A 25,451-nucleotide genomic window follows, 5' to 3' on the forward strand; every position below is an offset into this window, starting at 1 on the left:
AACTGTAAACCTACTAAGACAAGGAAATCCACCTAAACTCACAGGCCGAACAAGGAGAGCGCTGATCAGAAATGCAGTCAATAGGCCCATGGTGACGCTGGACAAACTGCAGAGATCTACAGCTCAGGTGGGGGAATCTGTCCATAGGACAACTATTAGTTATGCACTGCACAAAATTGGCCTTTATGGAAGAGTGGCAAGAAGAAAGCCATTCTTAACAGAAAAGCTTAAGAAGTTCCATTTGCAGATTGTCACAAGCCATGTGGGGGACACAGCAAACATGTGGAAGAAGATGCCCTGGTCAGGTGAGACCAAAACTAAATTTTGGCCAAAATGCAAAACGCTATGTGTGGCAGAAAACTAACACTGCACATCACTCAGAATGCACCATCTCCACTGTCAAATATGGTGGTGACAGTATCATGCTCTGGGGGTGCTTCTCTTCAGCAGGAGACAGGGACAGAGAAGCTGGTCAGAGTTGATGGGAAGATGGATGGAGCCAAGTACAGGGCAATCTTGGAAGAAAACCTCTTGGAGTCTGCAAAAGAATTCAGACTGGGGCGGAGGTTCACCTTCCAGCAGGACAACGACCCTAAACATAAAGCCAGGGCAACAATGCAATTGTTTAAAACAAAACATATCTATGTGTTAGAATGGCCCAGTCAAAGTCCAGATCTAAATCCAATCAAAAATCTGTGGCAAGATCTAAAAATTGCTGTTTACAAACGCTGTCCATCTAATCTGACTGAGCTGGAGCTGTTTTGCAAAGAAGAATGGGCAAGGATTTTAGTCTCTAGATGTGCTCAGCTGGTAGAGACATACCCTAAAGACTGGCAGCTGTAATTGCAGCAAAATGTGAATCTACAAAGTATTGACTCAGGGGGGCTGAATAATTATGCACACCCCTCTTTGCAGTTATTTATTTGTAAAAAATGTTTGTAATCATGTATGATTTTCGTTCCACTTCTCACGTGTACACCACTTTGTATTGGTCTTTCATGTGGAATTTCAATAAAATTGATTCATATTTGTGGCAGTAATGTGACAAAATGTGGAAAACTTCAAGAGGGCTGAATACTTTTGCAAGCCACTGTAGGTATTTTCAAAGCAAAGGGAAAAGGGGGGCATGGAAAGGGGTGGGGTAAGGGGACAATAGCTAAGCAGTCTGGGGACATTTTTAGGTTTACAGTTCCGTTATGCTCCTCTCAGTCTGTGGCATGCTGTGACATAGTGTGTAGCGATTGTCACTGTGGATTCCTCTTCTCCCAGTAAGATGTATATGTTTTTCTCTCATCAGTGCAGTTTCTAGGATACATTTCTCACAGGGCAAGTGTAAAAAAATAATCCCACCCACTCCCCAAACAATGACGGTACTTTGTGTAAGAGTTGTAGGGGATCTTAAAGATCCGATCCGTTGTAGTCGCTATCACCACTCGTCGCCAGCTGTCGTCACCTGTACCCACATCTCGAGACCACGGAAACGCTCGTCGCTCAAAAATTGATGGTTGCTTTAAAAATTGTTGTAAAAAATATGTATTGGGTATAGGCAGGGGCGTAGCAATAGGGGGTGCAGAGGTTGCGACCGCATCGGGGCCCTTGGGCCAGAGGGGACCTGAAGGGCCCTCCCTCAGCTGCAGTATTAGCTCTCTATTGGCCCTGTGCTGGTAATAATCACTTCTATAGATACTTTGAATAGTGGTAATTATTAACAAACTGACCCCCATCCCCTTCTTGCACCCCTGACACTGTATTTGCCATTGGCAGGTTTTGGTGCGCCGTAACAATTGTTATGTATAGAGTGCTTGGGGGGCCCCGTTGTAAAACTTGCATCGGGGCCCACAGCTCCTTAGCTACACCACTGGGTATAGGCCTGTACAATTTGTAACTGGCTATACCACCTATACTTGAGGGGGGGGGGGGAGGGGGCAGCAAAAACAGAGGTAGAGTTCAGAAATGAAGAAAGCACCTACTAAGCCTACCCAGGAGATCACATAGCAGATTGTCTAAGCAGGAATTAACCACCCTGGCGTTCTATTAAGATCACCAGGGCAGCTGCGGGAGGTTTTTTTTTTTAATAAAAAAAAATCTATTACATGCAGCCAACTGAAAGTTGAAAGCTGAAAAGCCCACTAGAGGGCGCTCCTGACGCATACTTCTGATTGCCTCCGGCGATCAGAAGTAACAAGAAGGGCCGCGATGAGCGGCCCTCCTTGTTTTGCTTTCCTCGAGCGGAGTGACGTCATGGACGTCAGCCGACGTGCTGACGTCAGCCGCCTCCGATCCAGCCCTTAGCGCTGGCCGGAACTGATTGGTCCGGCTGCGCAGGGCTCGGGCGGCTGGGGGGACCCTCTTTCGCCGCTGCTCGCGGCGGATCGCCGAAGAGCGGCGGCGATCAGGTAGCACACGCGGCTGGCAAAGTGCCGGCTGCGTGTGCACCTTTTTATTTGAAGAAAATCGGCCCAGCAGGGCCTGAGCAGCACCCTCCGGCGGAAATGGACGAGCTGAGCTCGTCCATACCGCTAAGGAGGTTAAACTAACTCACTACCAGCTTCAAATCCATGGAACATACACAGAAGATTATATAGCAGATAATGCCTGGTACACACCATGCAACTTCCCATCAGATTGGACCTGTCAGAAATTATTGTTTCGACAGTCAATCTGATTTCTGATAGTTTTTCTGATCGATTTTGTATAGAAATGATTGGAAAATCGATCAGAAAAATGATAAGAAATCAGATCAGACCTGCCGGAAATTATCGATTCAACTGTCAATCTGACAGGAAATTGCATGGAGTGTACTAGGCATTAGAGTACGACTCAGACCAGGACAGAGAGGAGCATCCCCCCACTTCCCACGGAGAGTGTCCACAACGGGAGGAAAAGCGATAGAGGTCAATGAAGCTAGTTGGGGAGGGGAGGGAGAAAGTCACTGGAGCTAGTGGGGGGGGGGAGGGAGGGAGGGAGGTCACTTGGGATAGTGGGGAACGCAGAAGGTTACTAGAGCTAGTGGGGGGAGAGGTCACCGGAGCTAGTGGTAGGTGGCAGAAGGTCACTGGGGTTACTAGGGGGGGGGGAAGGTCACTAGGGCTAGTGGGAGGAGGGAGTTGGTCACTGGAGCTAGTGGGGGGGAGAGGAGGTCATTGGGGTTACTGGGGGTAATCAAAAGGCCACGGTAGCTACTGGGCGGGATAGAGGAGGTCACTAGGGCTAGCAGGGTCAGGAAGAAGTTCACTTTGGCTACCAGGGTGGAGGGAGAAGGTCACTGGAGCTGGGGGGCATAAGGTCACTGGGGCTAGTGGGGGGCAGAAGGTTGAGAGGAAGAGGGAGCCATTGGAGCTTAAGGGGAAGAGGGAGGAAGTCACTGGAGCTAGTGGGGGGAGGGAGGAGGTCACCAGAGCTAGTGAAGAGGAGAGAGGTCACTAGGGCTAGAGAGGGTCAGGAAGAAGTTCACTTAGGCTATCAGGGTGGAGGCGGTCACTGGAGCGGGGGGGGGGGGCAGAAGGTCACTGGAGCTGGGGGGGGCAGAAGGTCCCTGGGGCTAGTGGGGGGGGGGGGAGACAGAAGGTTACTGGGGCTACTGGAGGGGGCAGAAGGCCACTGAAGCTTAAGGGGAAGAGGGAGGAGGTCACTGGAGCTAGTAGGGGGAGGGAGAAGGTCACTGGTGCTAGTGGGGGGAGGGAGGAGGTCACTAGGGCTAGCAGGGTCAGGAAGAAGTTCACTTGGGCTACCAGGGTGGAGGGAGAAGGTCACTGGAGTTGGGGGGGCATAAGGTCACTGGGGCTAGTGGGGGGAGGGAGGAGATCACTGGAGCTAGTGGAGGGAGGGAAGAGGTCACCATCACTGGGGCTAGCATGGACAGGACAAAGGTCACTGGGGTTAGCGGGGGGAGGAATAAGGTCACTGGAGCTAGTGGGTGGAGGAGAAAGGTCACTGAAGACAGTGGGGGCAGGTAGATTCATACTTACAAAATTCTGTCTGCAGGTGTCCATTCCTCCATTGTCCCAAGGGGGCAACGCTTACTCAGGGCAGGTCTTCATTCTGTCAAGCACTCCTTAGTGCACAGGAGGCTGGGGGTGACCTCTCCCCTGTGCAGGGGGGCGGGGCTTCTTCTGGACATGAGATGGGGCTTTGTCCTGGCACACTTCCTCCTTCCAGACACGTGCTCTTAAATGAGCTTCCAGGGGCTGCAGATGGCCTTTCCTGCATACGGAGGCAGGGCTCACATTAGCCAGCCACCCTAGCCATCCGTGTCCCATGCGGGGGGGGGCTTCTGCGATCGGGGGCGGGGCTTATGGCGGCCTGAAAACCTTGCCTAAATGTCCCAAATGGGGACAGCATGGGGATAGCTGCTTGTAGCGACCATGGACCTGACCCCAGCACAGTAACAAATCAGCCTCAGCCCCCAGCTGTCTGTCAGTTCCTTCTCTTGCCCCACTCCTTACCACACGCAGGAACACATCAGCAGCAAGCTAAACTCCTTCATTGTCCTGATGGCTGCTGCAGTGCCGAGGAGTCAGACGTGACTGTCACGATCTGTTCCTGCTGGTGACGTTTGTGAACTGTATGGACTTCCTCTGTTCACCAGCAGATGTCCCCTCATTTCAAGAACATTTTACATTCCTCCTGAAGTTCCCTCTGCCCACCAGCAGAGGTCTCTGTATTCAAGAACTGTGTCTCTGCAGCCTTGGAAGAGGTCACATGACCATCCTGCAGAGTATATAAGTCCAGCTACAACAGAACACTGTTGCTAGTTCATTGATGTGGATAGCCCTAGAGCCTGTGTTCTGGTCATTGCTCCTGTTACCTGCTTCCTGATACCTGTTTCCTGTTACCTGTAACCTGTAACCTGTCTGCCTGTTACCTGATTGCTTGATTCCCTGGTTTATGATATTGGCTTTGTCTGACTATTCTTCTGCTCACTGATTGTATTGCTTGATGTCCTGGTATCTGATCTCGGCTTGTTGACTAACCTATTGCCTGCTGCATATGTCCTGCGCTTGGTTGTATATTATCCTGTGTATATATTAGTTAGTTAGCTTAGTTAGACAGGGTTTGGGGTTCACTGTGTGCACACTGTATATAATATTATTATTGGTTTGTGTATGTCTGATCGCAAGACAATTGCCTGCAATCATATTGCTAGTTGTACAATTCATTTGTATTTATGTTCATGCACCAATTGCAGCATCACTTGTGTATATATCCTGTCCTTGTAAATAAATCATTACTTTATTTCACATTTACCCTGGTTTTGGTCTTCAGTATTTCCACATTAAGTGACATTCTGCATTCAGTGCAAATCTGTGTGCACTGCTCGTTACAGAATGAACTAGCCAAAACAGTCACTAGGAAATACTGAAGGTTCATTTGTTCCAGCCATGGGGTTAAACTGGACTCCGCAGGACATAGATTACTTTGCCATATTTGCAGAGGAGGATAGAAAACACTGTTATAAAGAGTTTTTAGATTACTCTTATGATGAATTGCAGCAATTAATTTCACAAATTAATTATTTTGTGCAGCAAAATATTTTTTCAGTGTCTGATGTACAAGCCCTGCTGCAAATTCTGCAAAGTCTCTTGGTAGCTAAAAATCCAGCTACAACAACCTATTATCAGCCTAATCAACAGATTAAGCCAATTAACCCTTTAAGCTATGTTCAGAGTAATCTATCTGCTCCCATTAAAAGTGACTGGGACCCTCCGTTTGGAAAATGGGAAATTGAGTGTCTGTTTAATGATTTGAATGATGATTGGAGGTCTTTTATTAGCTATTATGCTCAAAAAGATGAACAATTTGTTTCCGCATGTATAAAATCTGCAAAAACTTTGGTTGATTTGGGTGTGTGCATGCAAAGGTCTGTTTCTCCTTTAATTGATGCATGGGAGAGAGTTCTGTCCACTTACTTTCCTTCTGCTAATATTTCTAATGACCAGCTCACACAGTGCTCAGTGGCTAAACCTGCTTCTAATCACAAGTCAGTTCCCCTTCAGACTGCAAAAAGATCTACACCTTGGTTAAAGCAGTATCCAGTTACATACCAAGAGCCTGTTCTCGCTTTGAGAACTGTCAAGAAAGCAAAGCATAAACGGAAATACTTCCCAACTTCATCTATTCACCATTCACTACCTGTTGCACCAGATCCAGGTGGAATCACCTTACAAACTTTGACACCAAAGCCTGCAGAACCTTGCTTCCAGCCACCTGCAGACTCTTGCACCCAGCCGCCTGCAGACTCTTGCTTCCAGCCGCCTGCAGACTCTCGCTTCCAGCCGCCTGCAGACTCTCGCTTCCAGCCGCCTGCAGACTCTCTCGTCCAGCCTGCTGCAGACTCTCTCGTCCAGCCTGCTGCAGAACCTCTCGTCCAGCCTGCTGCAGAACCTCTCGTCCAGCCTGCTGCAGAACCTCTCGTCCAGCCTGCTGCAGAACCTCTCGTCCAGCCGCCTGCAGAACCTCTCGTCCAGCCGCCTGCAGACTCTTGCACCCAGCCGCCTGCAGACTCTTGCACCCAGCCGCCTGCAGACTCTTGCACCCAGCCGCCTGCAGACTCTTGCACCCAGCCGCCTGCAGACTCTTGCACCCAGCCGCCTGCAGACTCTTGCACCCAGCCGCCTGCAGACTCTTGCACCCAGCCGCCTGCAGACTCTTGCACCCAGCCGCCTGCAGACTCTTGCACCAAGCCTCCTGCAGAACCTTTCATCCAGCCACCTGCAGAACCTCTCATCCAGCCTCCTGCAGACTGTTGCACCCAGCCTCCTGATGAACTTTGCATACAGCCATCTGCAGAACCTTGTCTTTAGCTTCCTGCAGACTCTTGCTTCCAGCCGCCTGCAGACTCTTGCACCAAGCCACCTGCAGAACCTTTCATCCAGCCACCTGCAGAACCTCTCATCCAGCCTCCTGCAGACTGTTGCACCCAGCCTCCTGATGAACTTTGCATACAGCCATCTGCAGAACCTTGTCTCCAGCTTCCTGCAGACTCTTGCTTCCAGCCGCCTGCAGACTCTTGCTTCCAGCCGCCTGCAGAAACTCTCATCCAGCCGCCTGCAGAAACTCTCATCCAGCCGCCTGCAGAAACTCTCATCCAGCCGCTTGCAGAACCTCTCATCCAGCCTCCTGCAGACTGTTGCACCCAGCCGCCTGATGAACTTTGCATCCATCCATCTGCAGAACCTTGTCTCCAGCTGCCTGCAGACTCTTGCATCCTGCCAGCAGAACTTTGCATCCAGCTTGCAGAAACCTGTATTCAGCTCACAGTCTTCTTACTTTCGGTACAGCAGTGGTTAACTTCATCTCTTCCTGCCAGATCTTTGCAAACTACAATTTCTGACATGTCTACACAGCCTACAGCTCCTGCCAAGTCTGCAAGGGACAGCACTTCGCTCCAGCCACTGCCAACCAGTTTACCAGCCTGTCCAGGTGCATCTTTGCCAACCAGTCCAGCTGCATCTCTGTCACCAGGTCCAGCAGAAAGTTTGCTATCCTGCCCAGCTACATCTTTACCATCTTGTGCAGCTGCATCTTTGCCAACCAGTCCAGCAGTAAGTTTGCCAGCCCGTCCAGCTGCATCTCTGCCCTCCTGTCCAGCTGCATCTCAGCCATCCTGTCCAGCTGCATCTCTGCCAACAGGTACAGCGGAAGTTTTGCTTCAGCTCGCACAGGCTTTGCGTCAGCCCGCACAGACTTTGCCTCAGCCCGCACAGACTTTGCTTCAGCCCGCACAGGTTTTGCTCCAGCCCGCACAGGATATGTTTCAGCTTGCACAGACTGTATTGGGGTGTCTACCAACGGTCCAGCCAGGTGCTCAGCCAACGGCCCAGCAAGGTGCCCAGCCAAGCGCTCAGCTAATGGTCCAGACCCCTGAAGCCAGCCAGCCTGTTGCCACCCTGCCTGAAGCCAGCCAGCCTGTTGCCACCCTGCCTGAAGCCAGCCAGCCTGTTGCCACCCTGCCTGAAGCCAGCCAGCCTGTTGCCACCCTGCCTGAAGCTTTCCAGCCTGTTGCCACCCTGCCTGAAGCTTTCCAGCCTGTTGCCACCCTGCCTGAAGCTTTCCAGCCTGTTGCCACCCTGCCTGAAGCTTTCCAGCCTGTTGCCACCCTGCCTGAAGCTTTCCAGCCTGTTGCTACCTTGTTTGATGCCCACCCTCTAAAGACTTTTGTTGATGCCCACCCTCAGATTTTTGTTGTTCCTCAGCTCCTACAGACTTCTGACAACAAAGCCCAGTTTTGCAGACCTCTGCTAAAGCCAAATTGGTTGTCCTGGTGGGGGTATACTATTGAACTGTTTGGCTGGAGACTTGTTTACATGCTGTCCTTCCTGCTGGTGTCTAGTCCACTGCCCTGCTTGATGACATCTGCTACCTGGTTCTGCTTGCTGCCTTTCCTGATGACATCCAGTTCCTGGTTCTGCCTGCTGCCCTGCTTGATGACATCTGCTTCCTGGTTCTGCCTGCTGCCTTTCCTGATATCTGGTTCCTGGTTCTGCCTGCTGACGTTCCTGATGACATCTGATTCCTGGTCCTTCCTGATGTTCTTCAGACTGCTGTGCATCTTGCCTTGTTGCCTGACAGTCTCCAGTCTGCTGTCTGCCTTTTCGCCCAATGTTTCTTGGGACCCAGGTGGATGTGAATTGGTAGTCTGGTGGAGCGTCCTGAGGCCGCTCCTCAAGGGGGGGGTACTGTCACGATCTGTTCCTGCTGGTGACGTTTGTGAACTGTATGGACTTCCTCTGTTCACCAGCAGATGTCCCCTCATTTCAAGAACATTTTACATTCCTCCTGAAGTTCCCTCTGCCCACCAGCAGAGGTCTCTGTATTCAAGAACTGTGTCTCTGCAGCCTTGGAAGAGGTCACATGACCATCCTGCAGAGTATATAAGTCCAGCTACAACAGAACACTGTTGCTAGTTCATTGATGTGGATAGCCCTAGAGCCTGTGTTCTGGTCATTGCTCCTGTTACCTGCTTCCTGATACCTGTTTCCTGTTACCTGTAACCTGTAACCTGTCTGCCTGTTACCTGATTGCTTGATTCCCTGGTTTATGATATTGGCTTTGTCTGACTATTCTTCTGCTCACTGATTGTATTGCTTGATGTCCTGGTATCTGATCTCGGCTTGTTGACTAACCTATTGCCTGCTGCATATGTCCTGCGCTTGGTTGTATATTATCCTGTGTATATATTAGTTAGTTAGCTTAGTTAGACAGGGTTTGGGGTTCACTGTGTGCACACTGTATATAATATTATTATTGGTTTGTGTATGTCTGATCGCAAGACAATTGCCTGCAATCATATTGCTAGTTGTACAATTCATTTGTATTTATGTTCATGCACCAATTGCAGCATCACTTGTGTATATATCCTGTCCTTGTAAATAAATCATTACTTTATTTCACATTTACCCTGGTTTTGGTCTTCAGTATTTCCACATTAAGTGACATTCTGCATTCAGTGCAAATCTGTGTGCACTGCTCGTTACAGTGACAGAGAGGTGATCGCAGCGCTGCTTCTCTTTCCTCTTCAGCGCGCATCACCCTCTCTCTGTCAGTCCCGTCCTTCTGCCTGCGCCCCCCTTCTCCTCAGTCCCGCACTGTGCCCCGTGCGGTGGCACTGTCCGCACGCCTGTAGAAATGGGCATGTCTCTCATCTTCTAATGTGAGAAAGTCTGGGAATAGTTCCATCAATTTCTTAAAGTAAGTGTCCCTGGTTGCAGTATATATGGGGCAGTGCAGCAGGAAGTGGCTTTCATCCTCAAGGGTCTTCTGTTCACAGTGTTGGCACAGTCTCTCTTCCCTGAGTTTGTATGTCTGTCTGTGTCTCCCAGGCTCTATTTCGAGGTTGTGAGCACTCAGTCTGTAGACACCCAAGATTTTCCTCTCTTGAGAGTTTTGGAGCTTTTCCAGGTATTGGGCCATTTTATATTCTCTCTGTAGAGACTGGTATATGGTTAGCTTTTGTGACTGTTTTATTTCACTCCTCCATTTTTCCACATAGTCCTCTTTGCTCTTGGCTTCGGTGTGTTTTATCTGGACTCTTGTAATGATCTGTGCATCGGGGGTTGGAGGGAGTATAGAGCTGACCACTACTTTCAATGCACATGACTTTTCTTGGTCTTCATTGTGCAACATGGCTTTGTAGTGGGGTGAGTCAGGGCTGGTGCTCTGTAGGTGGGCCCAGAAGGACAACACTCTCTTCTGTATCTCAAGCAGTAATGGGAGTCTACCTAGCTCAGCTCGGCAGGCATTGTTTGAGGTACTTCGATGGACATGGAGAAGGTGTTTGCAGAACTCCAGGTGGGATATTTCTGTTGGGCTGGATTCCCATTTTGATTTGTCTGGGTAGGTGGTGGGGCCCAATACTTCACTTCCATACAGTAGGATTGGGGTGATGACACTGTCAAATACTTTCAGCCAGACCTTTACTGGTGGTTTGAGTTAGTACAGTTCTTTCCTTATGGCATAGAACGTTCGACATGCTTTGGCGTTTAGGGCCTCCATGGTTGACTTAAGGCTTCCTGATTGGTTGATTTCCAGACCAAGGTAGATGAAGTTATCAGTTCTACTGGTTTCACAGTTATTGAGTGTAAAGGATGGGCTCTGGGCTGACCTATTTTTCCTCTGGAACACCATGGTTTTTGTTTTCTTTAGATTAATGGGGAGTGCCCGTGTTGTGCTGAATTTCTCCAGGATTTCCAGGCTGTCTTGTAGACCTGACAGCGACAACTTCACTGTTGTGTCATGTAGTGTGAGTCCTGGTGCTGGTGAGGCCTCTAGGGCAGAGGCCAATTTATTGATTTATATGTTGAAAAGTGTTGGACTTAGGCTGCAGCCCTCTTACCCCCCGGCCATGGGGGAAGAACGGTGTTCTTTGTCCATTCACTTTCATGCCGCACTTGTTCACAGTATATGAGTTCTTGATGACATTGTATGCTTTCCCTCCTATTCCGCTCTCTAGGAGTCTCAGGAACAAACCTGGGTGCCACACTGAGTCAAAAGCCTTTTTAAAGTCCACAAAGCAGGCAAATATTTTTCCCTTCCTTCTTCTGTGTACATGGTGCTTTACAAGGGTGTGCAGGGTGTAGATGTGGTCTGTGGTGTGATGGTTCAGTACAAATCCTGCTTGAATTTGAGGATTCTCTTATTCAGGATGCTGTTGAACAGTTTTCCCAGTGTGCTGCTCACACAGATGCCTCTGTAGTTGGCTGGGTCATAGCGATCTCCACTCTTGTAAATAGGAGTTTATGAGTCCTTCATTCCAGACTTCAGGAAAGTGACCAGAGTACAGGGCCAAATTGAATAGTTTCCATATTGCTGCATGGATTTCTGGGGATCCAGATATGACCAGTCTGGCTTCAGGAAACATCACAGCACTGAAATGGCCCTCATCCAAATCTGCAACCACCTGCTCATGGCAAGAGACAGAGGAGAGTGCTCCATCCTGATGCTGCTAAACCTTTCTGCAGCCTCTGATACAGCAGGCTACAGGAATACTGAGGCACTGATGGCATAGTTCTCCCGTGGTTCCAATCCTCCTTGAGCAGCAGAAACCAAAAAGTACCACTTAAGTATTGGGTGCCCCAGGGCTCAATCCTTTCTCCCCTGCTATTCACAATGCACACGTTACCACTTGGAAAACTAATCCGAAAACATGGCCCCACATACCACTGCTATGCTGATGACACCCAACTATATCTTTCCTTCAAGCCTGATGTGACAGATCCAACACCAACAATAAATGCCTGCTTAGCCAAACTACGGCAATGGATGAGTGACAACTTCCTGAGACTAATGCAGATAAAACTGAAGTCCTTCTCATCGGAGGGCAGTGCATACCAACAAAACAACTCCACTTGCAGTCTTCACCACGGGGGAATAGGAGGCACAAATCTACAGTTACAGATCATAGCTCTAAGCATGTGCGTAGCCTGGGAGTTCTAATTGATGATGATTTAAACTTCAGAACTCACATTTCTGCTGTGGTGAAATCATCCTATTGTCACCCGAAGATCATTGCAAAAATCAAGCACCTCATCCTACCAGAAGATCTGCCAATGTTAGTTCATGCCTTCATTACATTCCGATTAGACTATTGTAATGCTCTCTACACTGGCCTTCTTCCAAACAAGGACTTGTACCGCCTACAGCTGATACAGAATACTGCTGCCAGACTGTTAACTAACCAACCTTGTCACTGCCACATAAAACCGATCCTGCACTCCCTTCACTGGCTACCAATAAAATGGAGGATCCTATTCAAGATCGGCCTACTAACATTTAAATCACTACATAATCTGGGCCCTGGATACATGAAAGAAATGTTGTAGCTGCGTATCAATCCCCACAATCTCAGATCCACAGGTTCTAATACTCTAGTTATACCCAGTCCACCTGAGTCCACCTGAAAACTTTTGGTCCCAGAACCTTCTGTCATGCCGCTCCTACATTATGGTACTCCTTACCTCAGCAGATCAGGACAGCTCCATCTCTGTAAGTGTTTAAATCCAGACTGCAAACCCACCTGTTCAGTTTGGCATTTGCAGAAATATAATTTTATTATGTTAATGCATCATCCTACTACCAATTACTGAATCTGAGAGAGAGCCTAAGCGCTTTGAGTCCTATGGGAGAAAAGCACTATTATAATGTTATTGTTATTACCTACTAAAAGTGACAATAACAATGAAAAAAAGTACATTATTGTGCATTTTACTCTGGGACAGCATGGGACACAGGGGTGGCAGACAGGTGGCCCACCCATTTCTCTGCATGGTTATGCCGCCGTGTGTCACTGCTTGACATACGTGGTGTTACAATTGCTGCCATTCAGTTTCATGGTAATTGCATCAGAGTGGCAGTCATGGGCAGTTCAGATGTCTATGGAGAAGAAGCCTTACACTGGTTTTAACTAGTTACTGCACGCTGTTCAGTATATCTATGCCATAACAAACTCCATCTGAAGTCCCAGAGATGTAGAATTCATCTCCCGCCGCTGTGCACGTTCCCATGTGCATTCTCGCTGCTGCCTGTTAGTAGGGAGATCAATGAATGGGAACGCAGTGTCAATGATCATCTGCAGCAATGAGATGACTGTGGTGAATGTAAAAAAAAAGTAAAACATACACGTGTTACTTCTTGTTAGCGGACAGAACAGTAAGCACATAAAGAATCAGTGTGGGGATATCTTGTGGCCAAATAGTAAAATTACACCTGCATACATTTTTTTTTAACTAAAACACATACATATACTATTAAAATTAACCCCTTACCTCCCCTACTCTCCCAAAGTTACAGAAATAAAACATTTTGCATATTTAAAAAAAAGACATTAAAAAAATACATAAATAGTTACCTTAGGGACTCAACTTTTTTTTAATATGTATGTCTTGAGGGTATATTACTGTTATTTTTGCATACATGGGCTTGTAATTAGTGATGGACGCAAAACAGAAAAAATACACCTTTAATTCCCAATAAAATAGTGTCGCCATACATTGTACTAGGGAAATATTTTAAACTTTGCAATTACCGGTACAAATGGGCAAATAAAATGTGTGGGCTTTATCCACAGTACGATGTTTTATTTTACAACTATAATGGCCGTAAACTGAGAAATAATAATTTTTTTTATTTTTTTATTATTATTCCCTTTAAAATGCATTTAAAAGAATATAATTATAAGCATAATGTACCACCCAAAGAAAGCCTAATTGGTGGCAAAAAAAACAAGATATAAATCATTTAGTTGTGATAAGCAGTGATTAAGTTACTGGCGAATGAAAGGGAGGAGCGCTGAAAGGTGAAAATTGCTCTGGTCCTTAAAAGGAACCGGAGGTAAGAGACGTATGGAGGCTGCCATATTTATTTCATGTTAAACAATACCAGTTGCCTGGCAGACCTGCTGGCCTATTTGGTTGCATTAGTGTCTGAATCACACTTCTGAAACAAGCATGCAGCTAAACTAGTCAGACTTCAGTCAGAGCATCTGATCTGCATGCTTGTTCAGGGTCTAAGGCTAAAAGTATTGCAGATAGAGGATCAGCAGGACAGCCAGTAAATGTGCATTGTTTAAAATCAAATAAATATGTCATCCTCCATTTGTCTCTTACCTCAGGTTCACTTTAAGGGGAAAACTCCTCAGTGGTCAACTACGCAATCCTATACCAATACATAGACACTATCCAGCTACTGCCTGCCTGTTGCCCATTTGTTCTCTACATGGCATGGCTATTACCACAACAGAAGGAATAGGAAATTCGACCACAAGGCTACATCCAGTTCAGGTAAGTGTAGTAGCTATGGAGAGAAGGTGTCATTTTCAAATGTCAGCCACCATATGTCCAGGGACGGATCTAGGGGGGGGGGGGGGGGGGACAGGCAGGTCTCTTGCCCCAGGCGCAGTTTGTTGAATTCTTAAAAAGGCGGCAAAATTTGGATGGGGAATGGCAGTTTAGGTGCCAAAACCTGACCTTTAGGCGCCAAAATCTGACATTTAGGCTCCAAAACCCGACCTTGCCCCAGGCGCAACTTGGTCTAGATCCGTCCCTGCAAATGTCCCTCAGTTAAAGTTCCCTTTAACATGGGAGGATGAGCGATGTTCTGTTTTTCTTTTCATTACCCAGAGCTGCTAAATAGGAAAACTGACCACCTGGTACACAAAAAATGATCAGAAGACCACTGACACATTCTGATACTGGATTATAAGGATCCAGTGAAATCAAAACCTAATTTGTTTATGTCTTTATTGAGTTTTAACCACTTCCCGACCGCCTAACGCACAGCGGCGGCCGGGAAGTGTACCCTGCAAGGACCAGCTCACCCACAGAGGCGGCGGTCCTTGTAAGGGCATGGGCGGAGCGATTGCATCATCCGTGACGCGATCCTCCGCCGGCTCCTGACGACGCTCACCCGCCGCAACATCCCGCCGGCTATATGGAAGCGCCGGCGGGATGTTAAACCGATGATCGCCGCATACAAAGTGTATAATACACTTTGTAATGTTTACAAAGTGTATTATACAGGCTGCCTCCTGCCCTGGTGGTCCCAGTGTCCGTGGGACCACCAGGGCAGGCTGCAGCCACCCTAGTCTGCACCAAGCACACTGATTTCCCCCCCCCTGCCCCCTGATCGCCCACAGCACCCCTCAGACCCCCCCCCCCGCCCACCCCCAGACCCATGTTTACACCCAATCACCCCCCTAATCACCCATCAATCACTCCCTGTCACTATCTGTCAACGCTTTTTTTTTTATCCCCCCTCTGCCCCCTGCTCCCTCCTGATCACCCCCCCACCCCTCAGGTTCTCCCCAGACCCCCCCCCCAGACCCCCCCACCCCCCATGTATTGTATGCATCTATCCCCCATGATCACCTGTCAATCACCTGTCAATCACCCATCAATCACCCCCTGTCACTGCCACCCATCAATCAGCCCCTAACCTGCCCCTTGCGGGCAATCTGATCACCCACCCACACCAATAGATCGCCCGCAGATCCGACATCAGATCACCACCCAAGCGCAGTGTTTACATCTATTCTCTCCTCTAAACACCCACTAATTACCCATCAACCACCCCCTATCACCATCTGTCACTGTTACCCATCAGATCAGACCCTAATCTGCCCCTTGCGGGCAACCAATCACCCGCCTACACGCTCAGATTGCCCTCAGACCCCCCCTTATCAATTCGCCAGGGCATTATTTACATCTGTCCTTCCCTGTAATAACCCACTGATCACCTGTCAATCACCTGTCAATCACCCATCAATCACCCCCTGTCACTGCCACCCATCAATCACCCCCTGTCACTGCCACCCATCAATCAGCCCCTAACCTGCCCCTTGCGGGCAATCTGATCACCCACCCACACCAATAGATCGCCCGCAGATCCGACATCAGATCACCAACCAAGCGCAGTGTTTACATCTATTCTCTCCTCTAAACACCCACTAATTACCCATCAATCACCCATCAATCACCCCCTATCACCATCTGTCACTGTTACCCATCAGATCAGACCCTAATCTGCCCCTTGCGGGCACCCAATCACCCGCCTACATGCTCAGATTGCCCTCAGACCCCCCCTTATCAATTCGCCAGGGCATTATTTACATCTGTCCTTCCCTGTAATAACCCAATGATCACCTGTCAATCACCCATCAATCGCCCCCTGTCACTGCCACCCATCAATCACCCCCTGTCACTGCCACCCATCAATCAGCCCCTAACCTGCTCCTTGCGGGCAATCTGATCACCCACCCACACCAATAGATCGCCCGCAGATCCGACATCAGATCACCTCCCAAGTGCAGTGTTTACATCTGTTCTCTCCTCCAAACACCCACTAATTACCCATCAATCACCCCCTGTCACTGCTACCCATCATATTAGACCCCTATCTGCCCCTAGGGCACTCAATCACCCACCCATACCCTCAGAACGCCCTCAGACCCCAGCCCTGATCACCTCGTCAGTGCATTGCTTGCATCTATTCCCCCCTCTAATCACACCTTGAGATACCCATCAATCACCTCCTGTCACCCCCTAGCACATCTACCCATCAGATCAGGCCCTAATTTGCCCCGTGTTGGCTCCTGATCACTCGGCCAAACCCTCAGATCCCCCTCAGACCCCCTTCCGATCACCTCCCCAGTGCATTCATTGCATCTATTTTCCCCTCATACCACCCCCTGAGACACCCATCAATCACCTCCTGTCACCCCCTAGCACTCCTATCCATCAGATCAGGCCCAATACAACCTGTCATCTAAAAGGCCACCCTGCTTATGACCGGTTCCACAAAATTCGCCCCATCATAGACCACCTGTCATCAAAATTTGCAGATGCTTATACCCCTGAACGGTCATTTTGAGACATTTGGTTTCCAGACTACTCACGGTTTTGGGCCCGTAAAATGCCAGGGCAGTATAGGAACCCCACAAGTGACCCCATTTTAGAAAAAAAGACACCCCAAGGTATTCTGTTAGATGTATGACGAGTTCATAGAAGATTTTATTTTTTGGCAAAAGTTAGCGGAAATTGATTTTTATTGTTTTTTTTTCACAAAGTGTCATTTTTCACTAACTTGTGACAAAAAAAAAAATCTTCTATGAACTCACCATACTCCTAACGGAATACCTTGGGTTCCTATACTGCCCTGGCATTTTAGGGGCCCTAAACCGTGAGGCGTAGTCTACAAAACAAATGCCTCGAAATGACCTGTGAATAGGACGTTGGGCCCCTTAGCACACCTAGGCTGCAAAAAAGTGTCACACATGTGGTATCGCCGTACTCAGGACAAGTAGTATAATGTGTTTTGGGGTGTATTTTTACACATACCCATGCTGGGTGGGAGAAATCTCTCTGTAAATGGACAATTGTGTGTAAAAAAAATCAAAAGATTGTCATTTACAGAGATATTTCTCCCACCCAGCATGGGTATGTGTAAAAATACACCCCAAACACATTATACTACTTCTCCTGAGTACGGCGATACCACATGTGTGGCACTTTTTTGCACCCTAACTGTGCTAAGGGGCCCAAAGTCCAATGAGTACCTTTAGGATTTCACAGGTCATTTTGCGGCATTTGATTTCCAGACTACTCCTCATGGTTTAGGGCCCCTAAAATGCCAGGGCAGTATAGGAACCCCACAAATGACCCCATTTTAGAAAGAAGACACCCCAAGGTATTCTGTTAGGACTATGGTGAGTTCATAGAAGATTTTATTTTTTGTCACAAGTTAGCGGAAAGTGACACTTTGTGAAAAAAAAAAACAATACAAATCAATTTCCGCTAACTTGTGACAAAAAATAAAATCTTCTATGAACTCACCATACTCCTAACGGAATACCTTGGGGTGTCTTCTTTCTAAAATGGGTCATTTGCAGGGTTCCTATACTGCCCTGGCATTTTAGGGGCCCTAAACCGTGAGGAGTAGTCTGGAAATCAGATTCCGCAAAATGACCTGTGAAATCCTAAAGGTACTCATTGGACTTTGGGCCCCTTAGCACAGTTAGGGTGCAAAAAAGTGCCACACATGTGGTATTGCCGTACTCGGGAGAAGTAGTACAATGTGTTTTGGGGTGTATTTTTACACATACCCATGCTGGGTGGGAGAAACCTCTCTGTAAATGGACAATTGTGTGTAAAAAAAATCAAAAAAATGTCATTTACAGAGATATTTCTCCCACCCAGCATGGGTATGTGTAAAAATACACCTCAAAACACATTGTACTACTTCTCCTGAGTACGGCGATACCACATGTGTGGCACTTTTTTGCAGCCTAACTGCGCTAAGGGGTCCAAAGTCCAATGAGCACCTTTAGGCTTTACAGGGGTGCTTACAATTAGGCACCCCCCAAAATGCCAGGACAGTAAACACACCCCACAAATGACCCCATTTTGGAAAGTAGACACTTCAAGGTATTCAGAGAGGGGCATGGTGAGTCCGTGGCAGATTTTTTTTTTTTTTGTCGCAAGTTAGAAGAAATGGAAACTTTTTTTTTTTGTCACAAAGTGTCATTTTCTGCTTACTTGTGACAAAAAATAATATCTTCTATGAACTCACTATGCCTCTCAGTGAATACTTTGGGATGTCTTCTTTCCAAAATGGAGTCATTTGGGGGGTATTTATACTATCCTGGAATTCTAGCCTCTCATGAAACATGACAGGGGGTCAGAAAAGTCATAGATGCTTGAAAATGGGAAAAGTTTGTAAACGCTATAACTTTTACCCAAACCAATAAATATACACTGAATGGGTTTTTTTTAATCAAAAACATGTTTGTCCACATTTTTCACGCTGCATGTATACAGAAATTTTACTTTATTTGAAAAATGTCAGCACAGAAAGTTAAAAAAATCATTTTTTTGCCAAAATTCATGTCTTTTTTGATGAATATAATAAAAAGTAAAAATCGCAGCAGCCATCAAATAGCACCAAAAGAAGGCTTTATTAGTGACAAGAAAAGGGGCCAAAATTCATTTAGGTGGTAGGTTGTATGAGCGAGCAATAAACCGTGAAAGCTGCAGTGGTCTGAATGGAAAAAAAGTGGCCGGTCCTTAAGGGGGTAAAGTCCACGGTCCTCAAGTGGTTAAAGGGAACCAGAGGTGAGAGGGATATGGAGGCTGCTATATTTATTTTATTTCATACAATACCAGTTGCCAGCAGTCCTCCTGGGCCTGTATCTCTAATACTTTTAGCCATAGACCCTAAACAAGCATGCAGTGGATTGGGTTCCCTGGATTAGAGATATGCTTGTTCCAGGGTTTTGACTCAGACACTTATGTCAGAAGATCAACACAGGCCTGCCAGGCAACTGGCATTGCTTACAAGGAAATAAATAAGGCAGCCTCTATATACCTCTCACCTCAGGTTCCCTTTAAGCAGAAATATTGGACATTTTAAACAGTACACATTTTCAGGCACCATTTCCCATTCAAGCAGTTATTACATTTATAAATTAAGCTTACTTAACTAGTATTAGTTGTAGAGAGGAAAAAAGTACTAACCTCAGGCTTACTTGCCTATAAGGTGGAAAATAAACATAACATCTTGTCCTCTGGCTCCATGTCATGTTCTAAATGAATGGAGGTCATATAATCTATAAATATGTGCTTCCTATGATTGTAATGAAGCACTTATCGTATAAGTGAAAATGCTAACAGCAAGCTTGTATATAAATCACTAAAACTCTTTTGACTAATCTGGAATAATTTTTTGTGTGATTAAGATATGTTTTCCTTTAGGAAAGACTGGCAAAAGCCCATGGCTCTCAGTGTGGGTTCTGCAGTCCTGGAATGGTGATGTCTATGTATACATTACTGAGGAACAACCCGGAACCAAGCATTGAGGACATTCTGTCCAGCCTATCAGGTAGGTTATGAATACTCTCATTGTACACAGCATGTGTATGTCCTAATGAATGTAGCAAGATAGAAATTCAATGCTAATGGGCTATTGTTCTGATTAGTATTGCAATGAAATTGGTATGCTTGTTGGACTTGTACTGTCAAACTTGAAACTAATTTAGTTAATTCCTTTTCTCACCTTTCTTTATAGAGCCAAATTAATCCATGCCATGCACTGATGAGGATCAAACAATCCGAAACAGTCTGTATGCATGTTGGATTGTTATGGCTCTGTACAAATTAACAAGCTGACACATCATTGCATTCCAGCGGTTCTGGAGGTGTGTTTAGCTTCTAAGGGTACAATGGTTAATTTGCATATATTCAGCAGTGGTGCCTGGGATCCATCTCGAGCTCACTCCAACCTGAATTATCGCAAATTCTTTCTGTTTTAGGAAAGCAAATTTTTGTTTTTCTTTAAAGAAATGTTTGCTTTTTGGGTGCCTGGCCCGGCACATAATTTTCAATCATCCAGGACCACAATCTATGCAAACTGAAAGGAGTGTTACAGGCAATGTAATCTACACTGGCAACTCTCTCCCAAAAGCCCAAATATCTGCTACCACATTTCCTAAACAGAGACATGCCTCAATGAGGTACTCTTACTTACAGAGTAGCTGTTGCAGCAGCTGTAAACAGAACCTGAAAGACTGGATCAGACCAACAGACAGACATAATTTGTTCCTTTCTCTGTTTGCTGTGTAACTCATCATTATTAGTTTTTGGTTTGTGGATATAAGCACACACTTTCCCTTTTCTGAAGGGGCCGATATACTGGTTGATTTCAGCCATCAATCATTCATTCAGAAATCTATTGGAAATCTGTTCCTAGTGTGTGGCACACATCAGAGAGATTGGACTTGACAGGCATCTGCCAGAAATCTATCTGATGGTCGAATCTGCTGCAAATCTGTAAGTGTATGGCCACCTTGAGGCTCCTGCTGAGGAAAAGACAGCAGCCCTTTGACAAGTTCAATGATAAAATACAGAAGCAAATTGGGCAACCTTTTCAGTGACACATTGCGGTGTGTTGTGTCAGATAATATAATTGCATTGCTAACTCGTTATAACCTGTAATATTATCCAGTATGTCATTGAATTCAGTATTAAATGTCAAATCCCAGGTGGAGGCTGGAGCTGATGGATATAGAGATAGATGATTAAACTCTACTAGTCTTATTTCCACAGATATTAATCATGACTAGTCTAACATACCGAGGAACCATTATTTTGAAGTTCTTAGCTATACAGCATTTGTAGTTTTGTTGTGTCCTGTTTATAATCAGAATTATGCATGGTATTCATCTAGACTGTGTATTCAGGAACATTTCATGCTGAAAATATGGCAGATATGATTGTTCACTGGGGCGTAACTAGCAGAGGCGTAGCTAGGACGTTCAGCGCCTGGGGACAAAGACTATTAATGCGCTGTCTAAGGAAAAAACGCCACGCCAAAAAAGGGGTACTCTGTTAAGTACTGCAGAAGAGGTTGGTGCTATATGAGAGGACATTAGACTAGGATTATGGTAGGATTAGAGTGTGAGCTCCTCGGAGGACAGTCAGTGACATGACTATATAATATGTAATGTGCTGCAGAAGATGTGTCAGTGCTATATAAATACATAATTAGAATAGTAATAAAAGGTAGTGCATTAGACTATGGCAGGATTAGATTTTGCGCTCCTCTGAGGACAGTCAGTAACGTGACTATGTACTCTGTAAAGTGCTGCAGAAGATGTCAGTGCTATATAAATACATAATAATAATATGGTAGGACATTAGACTATGACTATGGTAGGATTAGAGTGTGAGCTCCTCTGAGGATAGTCAGTGACATGACTATATACTCTGTAATGTGCTGCAGAAGATGTGCCAGTGCAGTATAAATACATAATAATAATAGTAATAATAATAATAATAATAATAAAATTGTAGTACATTAGACTATGGCAGAATTAGATTGTGAGCTCCTCTGAGGACAGTCAGTGACATGACTATGTGCTCTGTGAAGTGCTGCAGAACCTGTGAGTGCTGTATAAGTACATAATAATAATATGGTAGGGCATTAGACTAGGAGTATGGTAGGATTAGATTGTGAGCTCCTGATGACAGCCAGCGACATGATTATGTACTCAGTAATGTGGTGCAGAAGATGTAAGTGCTATATAAATACATAATAATATGGTAAGACATTAGACTATGACTATGATAGAATTAGGTTGTCAGCTCCGCTGAGGACAGTCAGTGACATGACTATGTACTGTGTAAAGTGCTACAGAAGATGTCAGTGCTATATAAATACATAATAATAATATGGTAGGATATTAGACTATGACTATGGTAGGATTAGGGTGTGAGCTCCTCTGAGGACAGTCAGTGACATGGCTATGTACTCTGTAAAGTGCTGCAGAAGATGTCAGTGCTATATAAATACATAATAATAATATGGTAGGACATTAGACTAGGAGTATGGTACGATAAGATTGTGAGCTCCTCTAAGGACAGTCAGTGACATGACTACCATATATACTCAAATACAAGTAGAATTTGTGTATAAGTCGACTCAACTTTTCGACCCTCTTAAGATTAAATTCCTCCACACTGCTGCTTTTAATGTTGCATAAGGCAAGATACCTGGAGATATTAACCCCTGATGATCTCTAAGCATCTTCCATACACAGTGATCATGTTAAAGTGTTAATACACAACATTAACAACAGCACAGTGAGAGGAAGATGCTTGGAGAATGAAGGGTTTCTTGCTCCAGGTATCTTGCCTCATATAACATTAAAGAAAACCTGTAACGAAAAATTCCTCCCCTGGGGGGTACTCACCTCGGGTGGGGAAAGCCTCCGGATCCTATTGAGGCTTCCCCGTCCTCCTCGGTCCCACGGCAGCAGCGAAAAAGCTACCCGAATAGCGGGGATGTAAATATTTACCTTCCCGGCTCCAGCGCAGGTGCAGTATCGGCTCTCCGCTCGGAGATAGGCGGAAATAGCCGATCGCTGTTGGGCCGCTCTACTGCGCAGGGCAAAGTCTCCTGCGCCTGCGTAGTAGAGCGGACCCGACAGAGATCGGCTATTTTCGCCTATCTCCATGTGGAGAGCCGTAACAGCGCCCCCCGCTGGAACCAGGAAAGGTAAATAAATCAGTGCTTATCAGCGCTTATCAGGCTTGTCGAGGGAGGATTCTGGGACACTTCGGGGGAGCCAGCGTTGGATTGCCTGCAGCTACAGCCGAGGGGGAAGCCTCATTGGGACCCTGAGACTTCCCCCTACCGAGGTGAGTACCCCCCATGGGAACTTTTTTTTGTTACAGGTTCTCTTTAACAGCAGCACCATGTGGGGGAAATGCCTGGAGACCATAAAGTGCTAATTGCTCATCTGTATCTGTTTCCTATGGTTTCAGCAGATGCAGACCATTTGTTCTTACTGAGTTTACCTGATGTCACTGGGCTCTCTCCCCCTGCACTCCATAGTCATGCTGTCAGATATCAAAAAACAGCAGCGCAGAGTGTGACAGCATTAGGCGGTGACCATGTGCAGGGAATTTAGTAGCAGCTATGTGATGCTGACTGAGGAGCAGCTATGGAGGCAGAAGTTTGGGGGAGGCTAGTACCTAGCAGAAGAGGGGCTCTGTAAGGGCCTGTTTACATCGAAAATCGCGAAACGCCGGCGATTATCTACATTTGCGATTAACAAAATCACAAACGCAGGACATGCAGCATTTTTAGGTTTCAAAACCTACACAGAGCGATTTTGCTAGCGTTTTTACATTACTGCACACTGTAAAAAAAAATAAAATTAATTGAAAGGACCAATCAGATTTAAAAACGCTAATCGCTACACAATCGCTGGCAAAATACACTGACACTCTTTAAAAATGCTACCAAAATCGCCAGCAACCGCTCATGAAATCGCTTACAAACCGCTCATTAAAAACACTCGCGATTGCGATTAGCGGTAGCATTTGGAAGTGGGTTCCAGGCCTCAATTCTTTTTAGGTAATATCTTTATAAGGAATAAAAGCCTTGCTGAGAATCCCCTATGAAGAAAGATGGACTAGTCCCAAACCTGTCACTTCTGTCAGATTTCTACTACCTACTGAAAGTGACAGCAACATAGGAGAAAAGTAATTTATGGCTCATTTTACTCTAGAAAAAAAACTTCTCATTTGTTTGTTTGCACATATTTTAAATTTTTCGCCATAGTGCTCCTTTAACTTCTTCAGGACCGCCCCACGCCAACGGGCGTGGCTGCGACGGCAGCCCCAGGACTGCCTAACGCCAATTGGCAATAGCCGCTCGGGAGACTGTTAGACGGCATAATCGCTGTCTATTTACATGTACAGTACAGCGCTGCAATCAGCAGCAGCGCTGTACTGGGGACAGCCGTGTGACAAGGCTGTCCTCCTGGGGGACAAGAGAGCGAACGGCTCTCATAGGCAGAAGCCTGTGACAGCCGATCGCCAGGATTGGCCGGCTAGGGGGAGGGAGGGCTTTGATATAAATAGTAAAAAAAAATAATAAAACAAAGATATACATATTTATTTAAAAAAAAATAAACAACTTGGGGGCGATCAGACCCCACCAACAGAGATCTCTGTTGGTGGGGAGAAAAGGGGGGGGGGGGAGAATCACTCGCGTGCTGTGTTGTGTGGCCCTGCAGCTTGGCCTTAAAGCTGCAGTGGCCATTTTAGTAAAAATTTGCCTAGTCTTTAGGGGGGTTTACCACTGTGGTCCTCAAGTGGTTAAGCACCCAAAAGTTATTTGCTGCCTTTGGAACAGTGTGTGCAGAGTTCATATAAAACCAAAATGCCATATTATTTATAAACTATAGCATTGTGACCTCTGTAATTTATCCTTTAAAAGTTTGTAAGCTTCCTAGTTTTTATGCAGTGTAGCCATTATGTGTATTTACTGTATTATGCTCAATGCTACTTGGCTTCATTGCTTTAATCTAAAATGGCAATCAGGGCCGGGCCGAGGCAGAGGCTGAAGAGGCTCCAGCCTCAGGGCGCAGTGTAGGAGGGGGCACACAATTCATTTAGCTCTCATTCCTAATTGTGTTTGAAGCACAAAGAAATAAGAAAAGGGGATACATGACAGTGACTGCAAGCCAGATTACTAGAGATTAAGGTGTTGGGGATGTTGGGGGCCCTGGGGCGCCTCTTAGTCTAATAGCAATCAGTGTGTGACGGCTGGGGTGGCAGGGATGGAGGGGCGCACTTTGCTGTCTCTGCCTTGGGTGCTGAAGGACCTTGTCCCGGCTCTGATGGCAATCATGTGTCAAAAACAACTTTTTTTTTGTAAACTGATGGGATGAAATTTGAATGGTAAATGATACAATGTAGACACAGGGCTCTACATATTATTTTAATGATGAAAGTGAGATGAACTACTTATCTTTAGATGGAAACATCATGAACTGAACAGTTTTTTGTCTAAGTTTTTGTTTTAATGTTCCTTTTGTACCATGCTAGGAAATCTTTGCAGATGTACTGGCTACCGACCAATTCTAGATGGTTTTAGAACCTTCCAGAAGGTTA

At 46.2% G+C, this 25,451-nt stretch overlaps 1 protein-coding gene across 4 annotated transcripts in view; it reads left to right on the forward strand.

Moving 5' to 3' along the window:
• The window catches only part of LOC137524808 (aldehyde oxidase 1-like), a 279,754-nt gene that overhangs the window by 45,245 nt on the left and 209,058 nt on the right, over positions 1–25,451 (forward strand). For all 4 annotated transcript variants that reach the window (XM_068245130.1, XM_068245132.1, XM_068245133.1 and 1 more), the window contains 3 exons: positions 14,168–14,276; positions 19,743–19,869; positions 25,386–25,447. In XM_068245130.1, coding sequence (XP_068101231.1) covers positions 14,168–14,276; positions 19,743–19,869; positions 25,386–25,447 — 298 coding nt within the window. The remainder of the gene's footprint in view (positions 1–14,167; positions 14,277–19,742; positions 19,870–25,385; positions 25,448–25,451) is intronic.

The sequence above is a fragment of the Hyperolius riggenbachi genome, chromosome 7 (genome assembly GCF_040937935.1).
Source record: "Hyperolius riggenbachi isolate aHypRig1 chromosome 7, aHypRig1.pri, whole genome shotgun sequence".
Classification (NCBI taxonomy): domain Eukaryota; kingdom Metazoa; phylum Chordata; class Amphibia; order Anura; family Hyperoliidae; genus Hyperolius; species Hyperolius riggenbachi.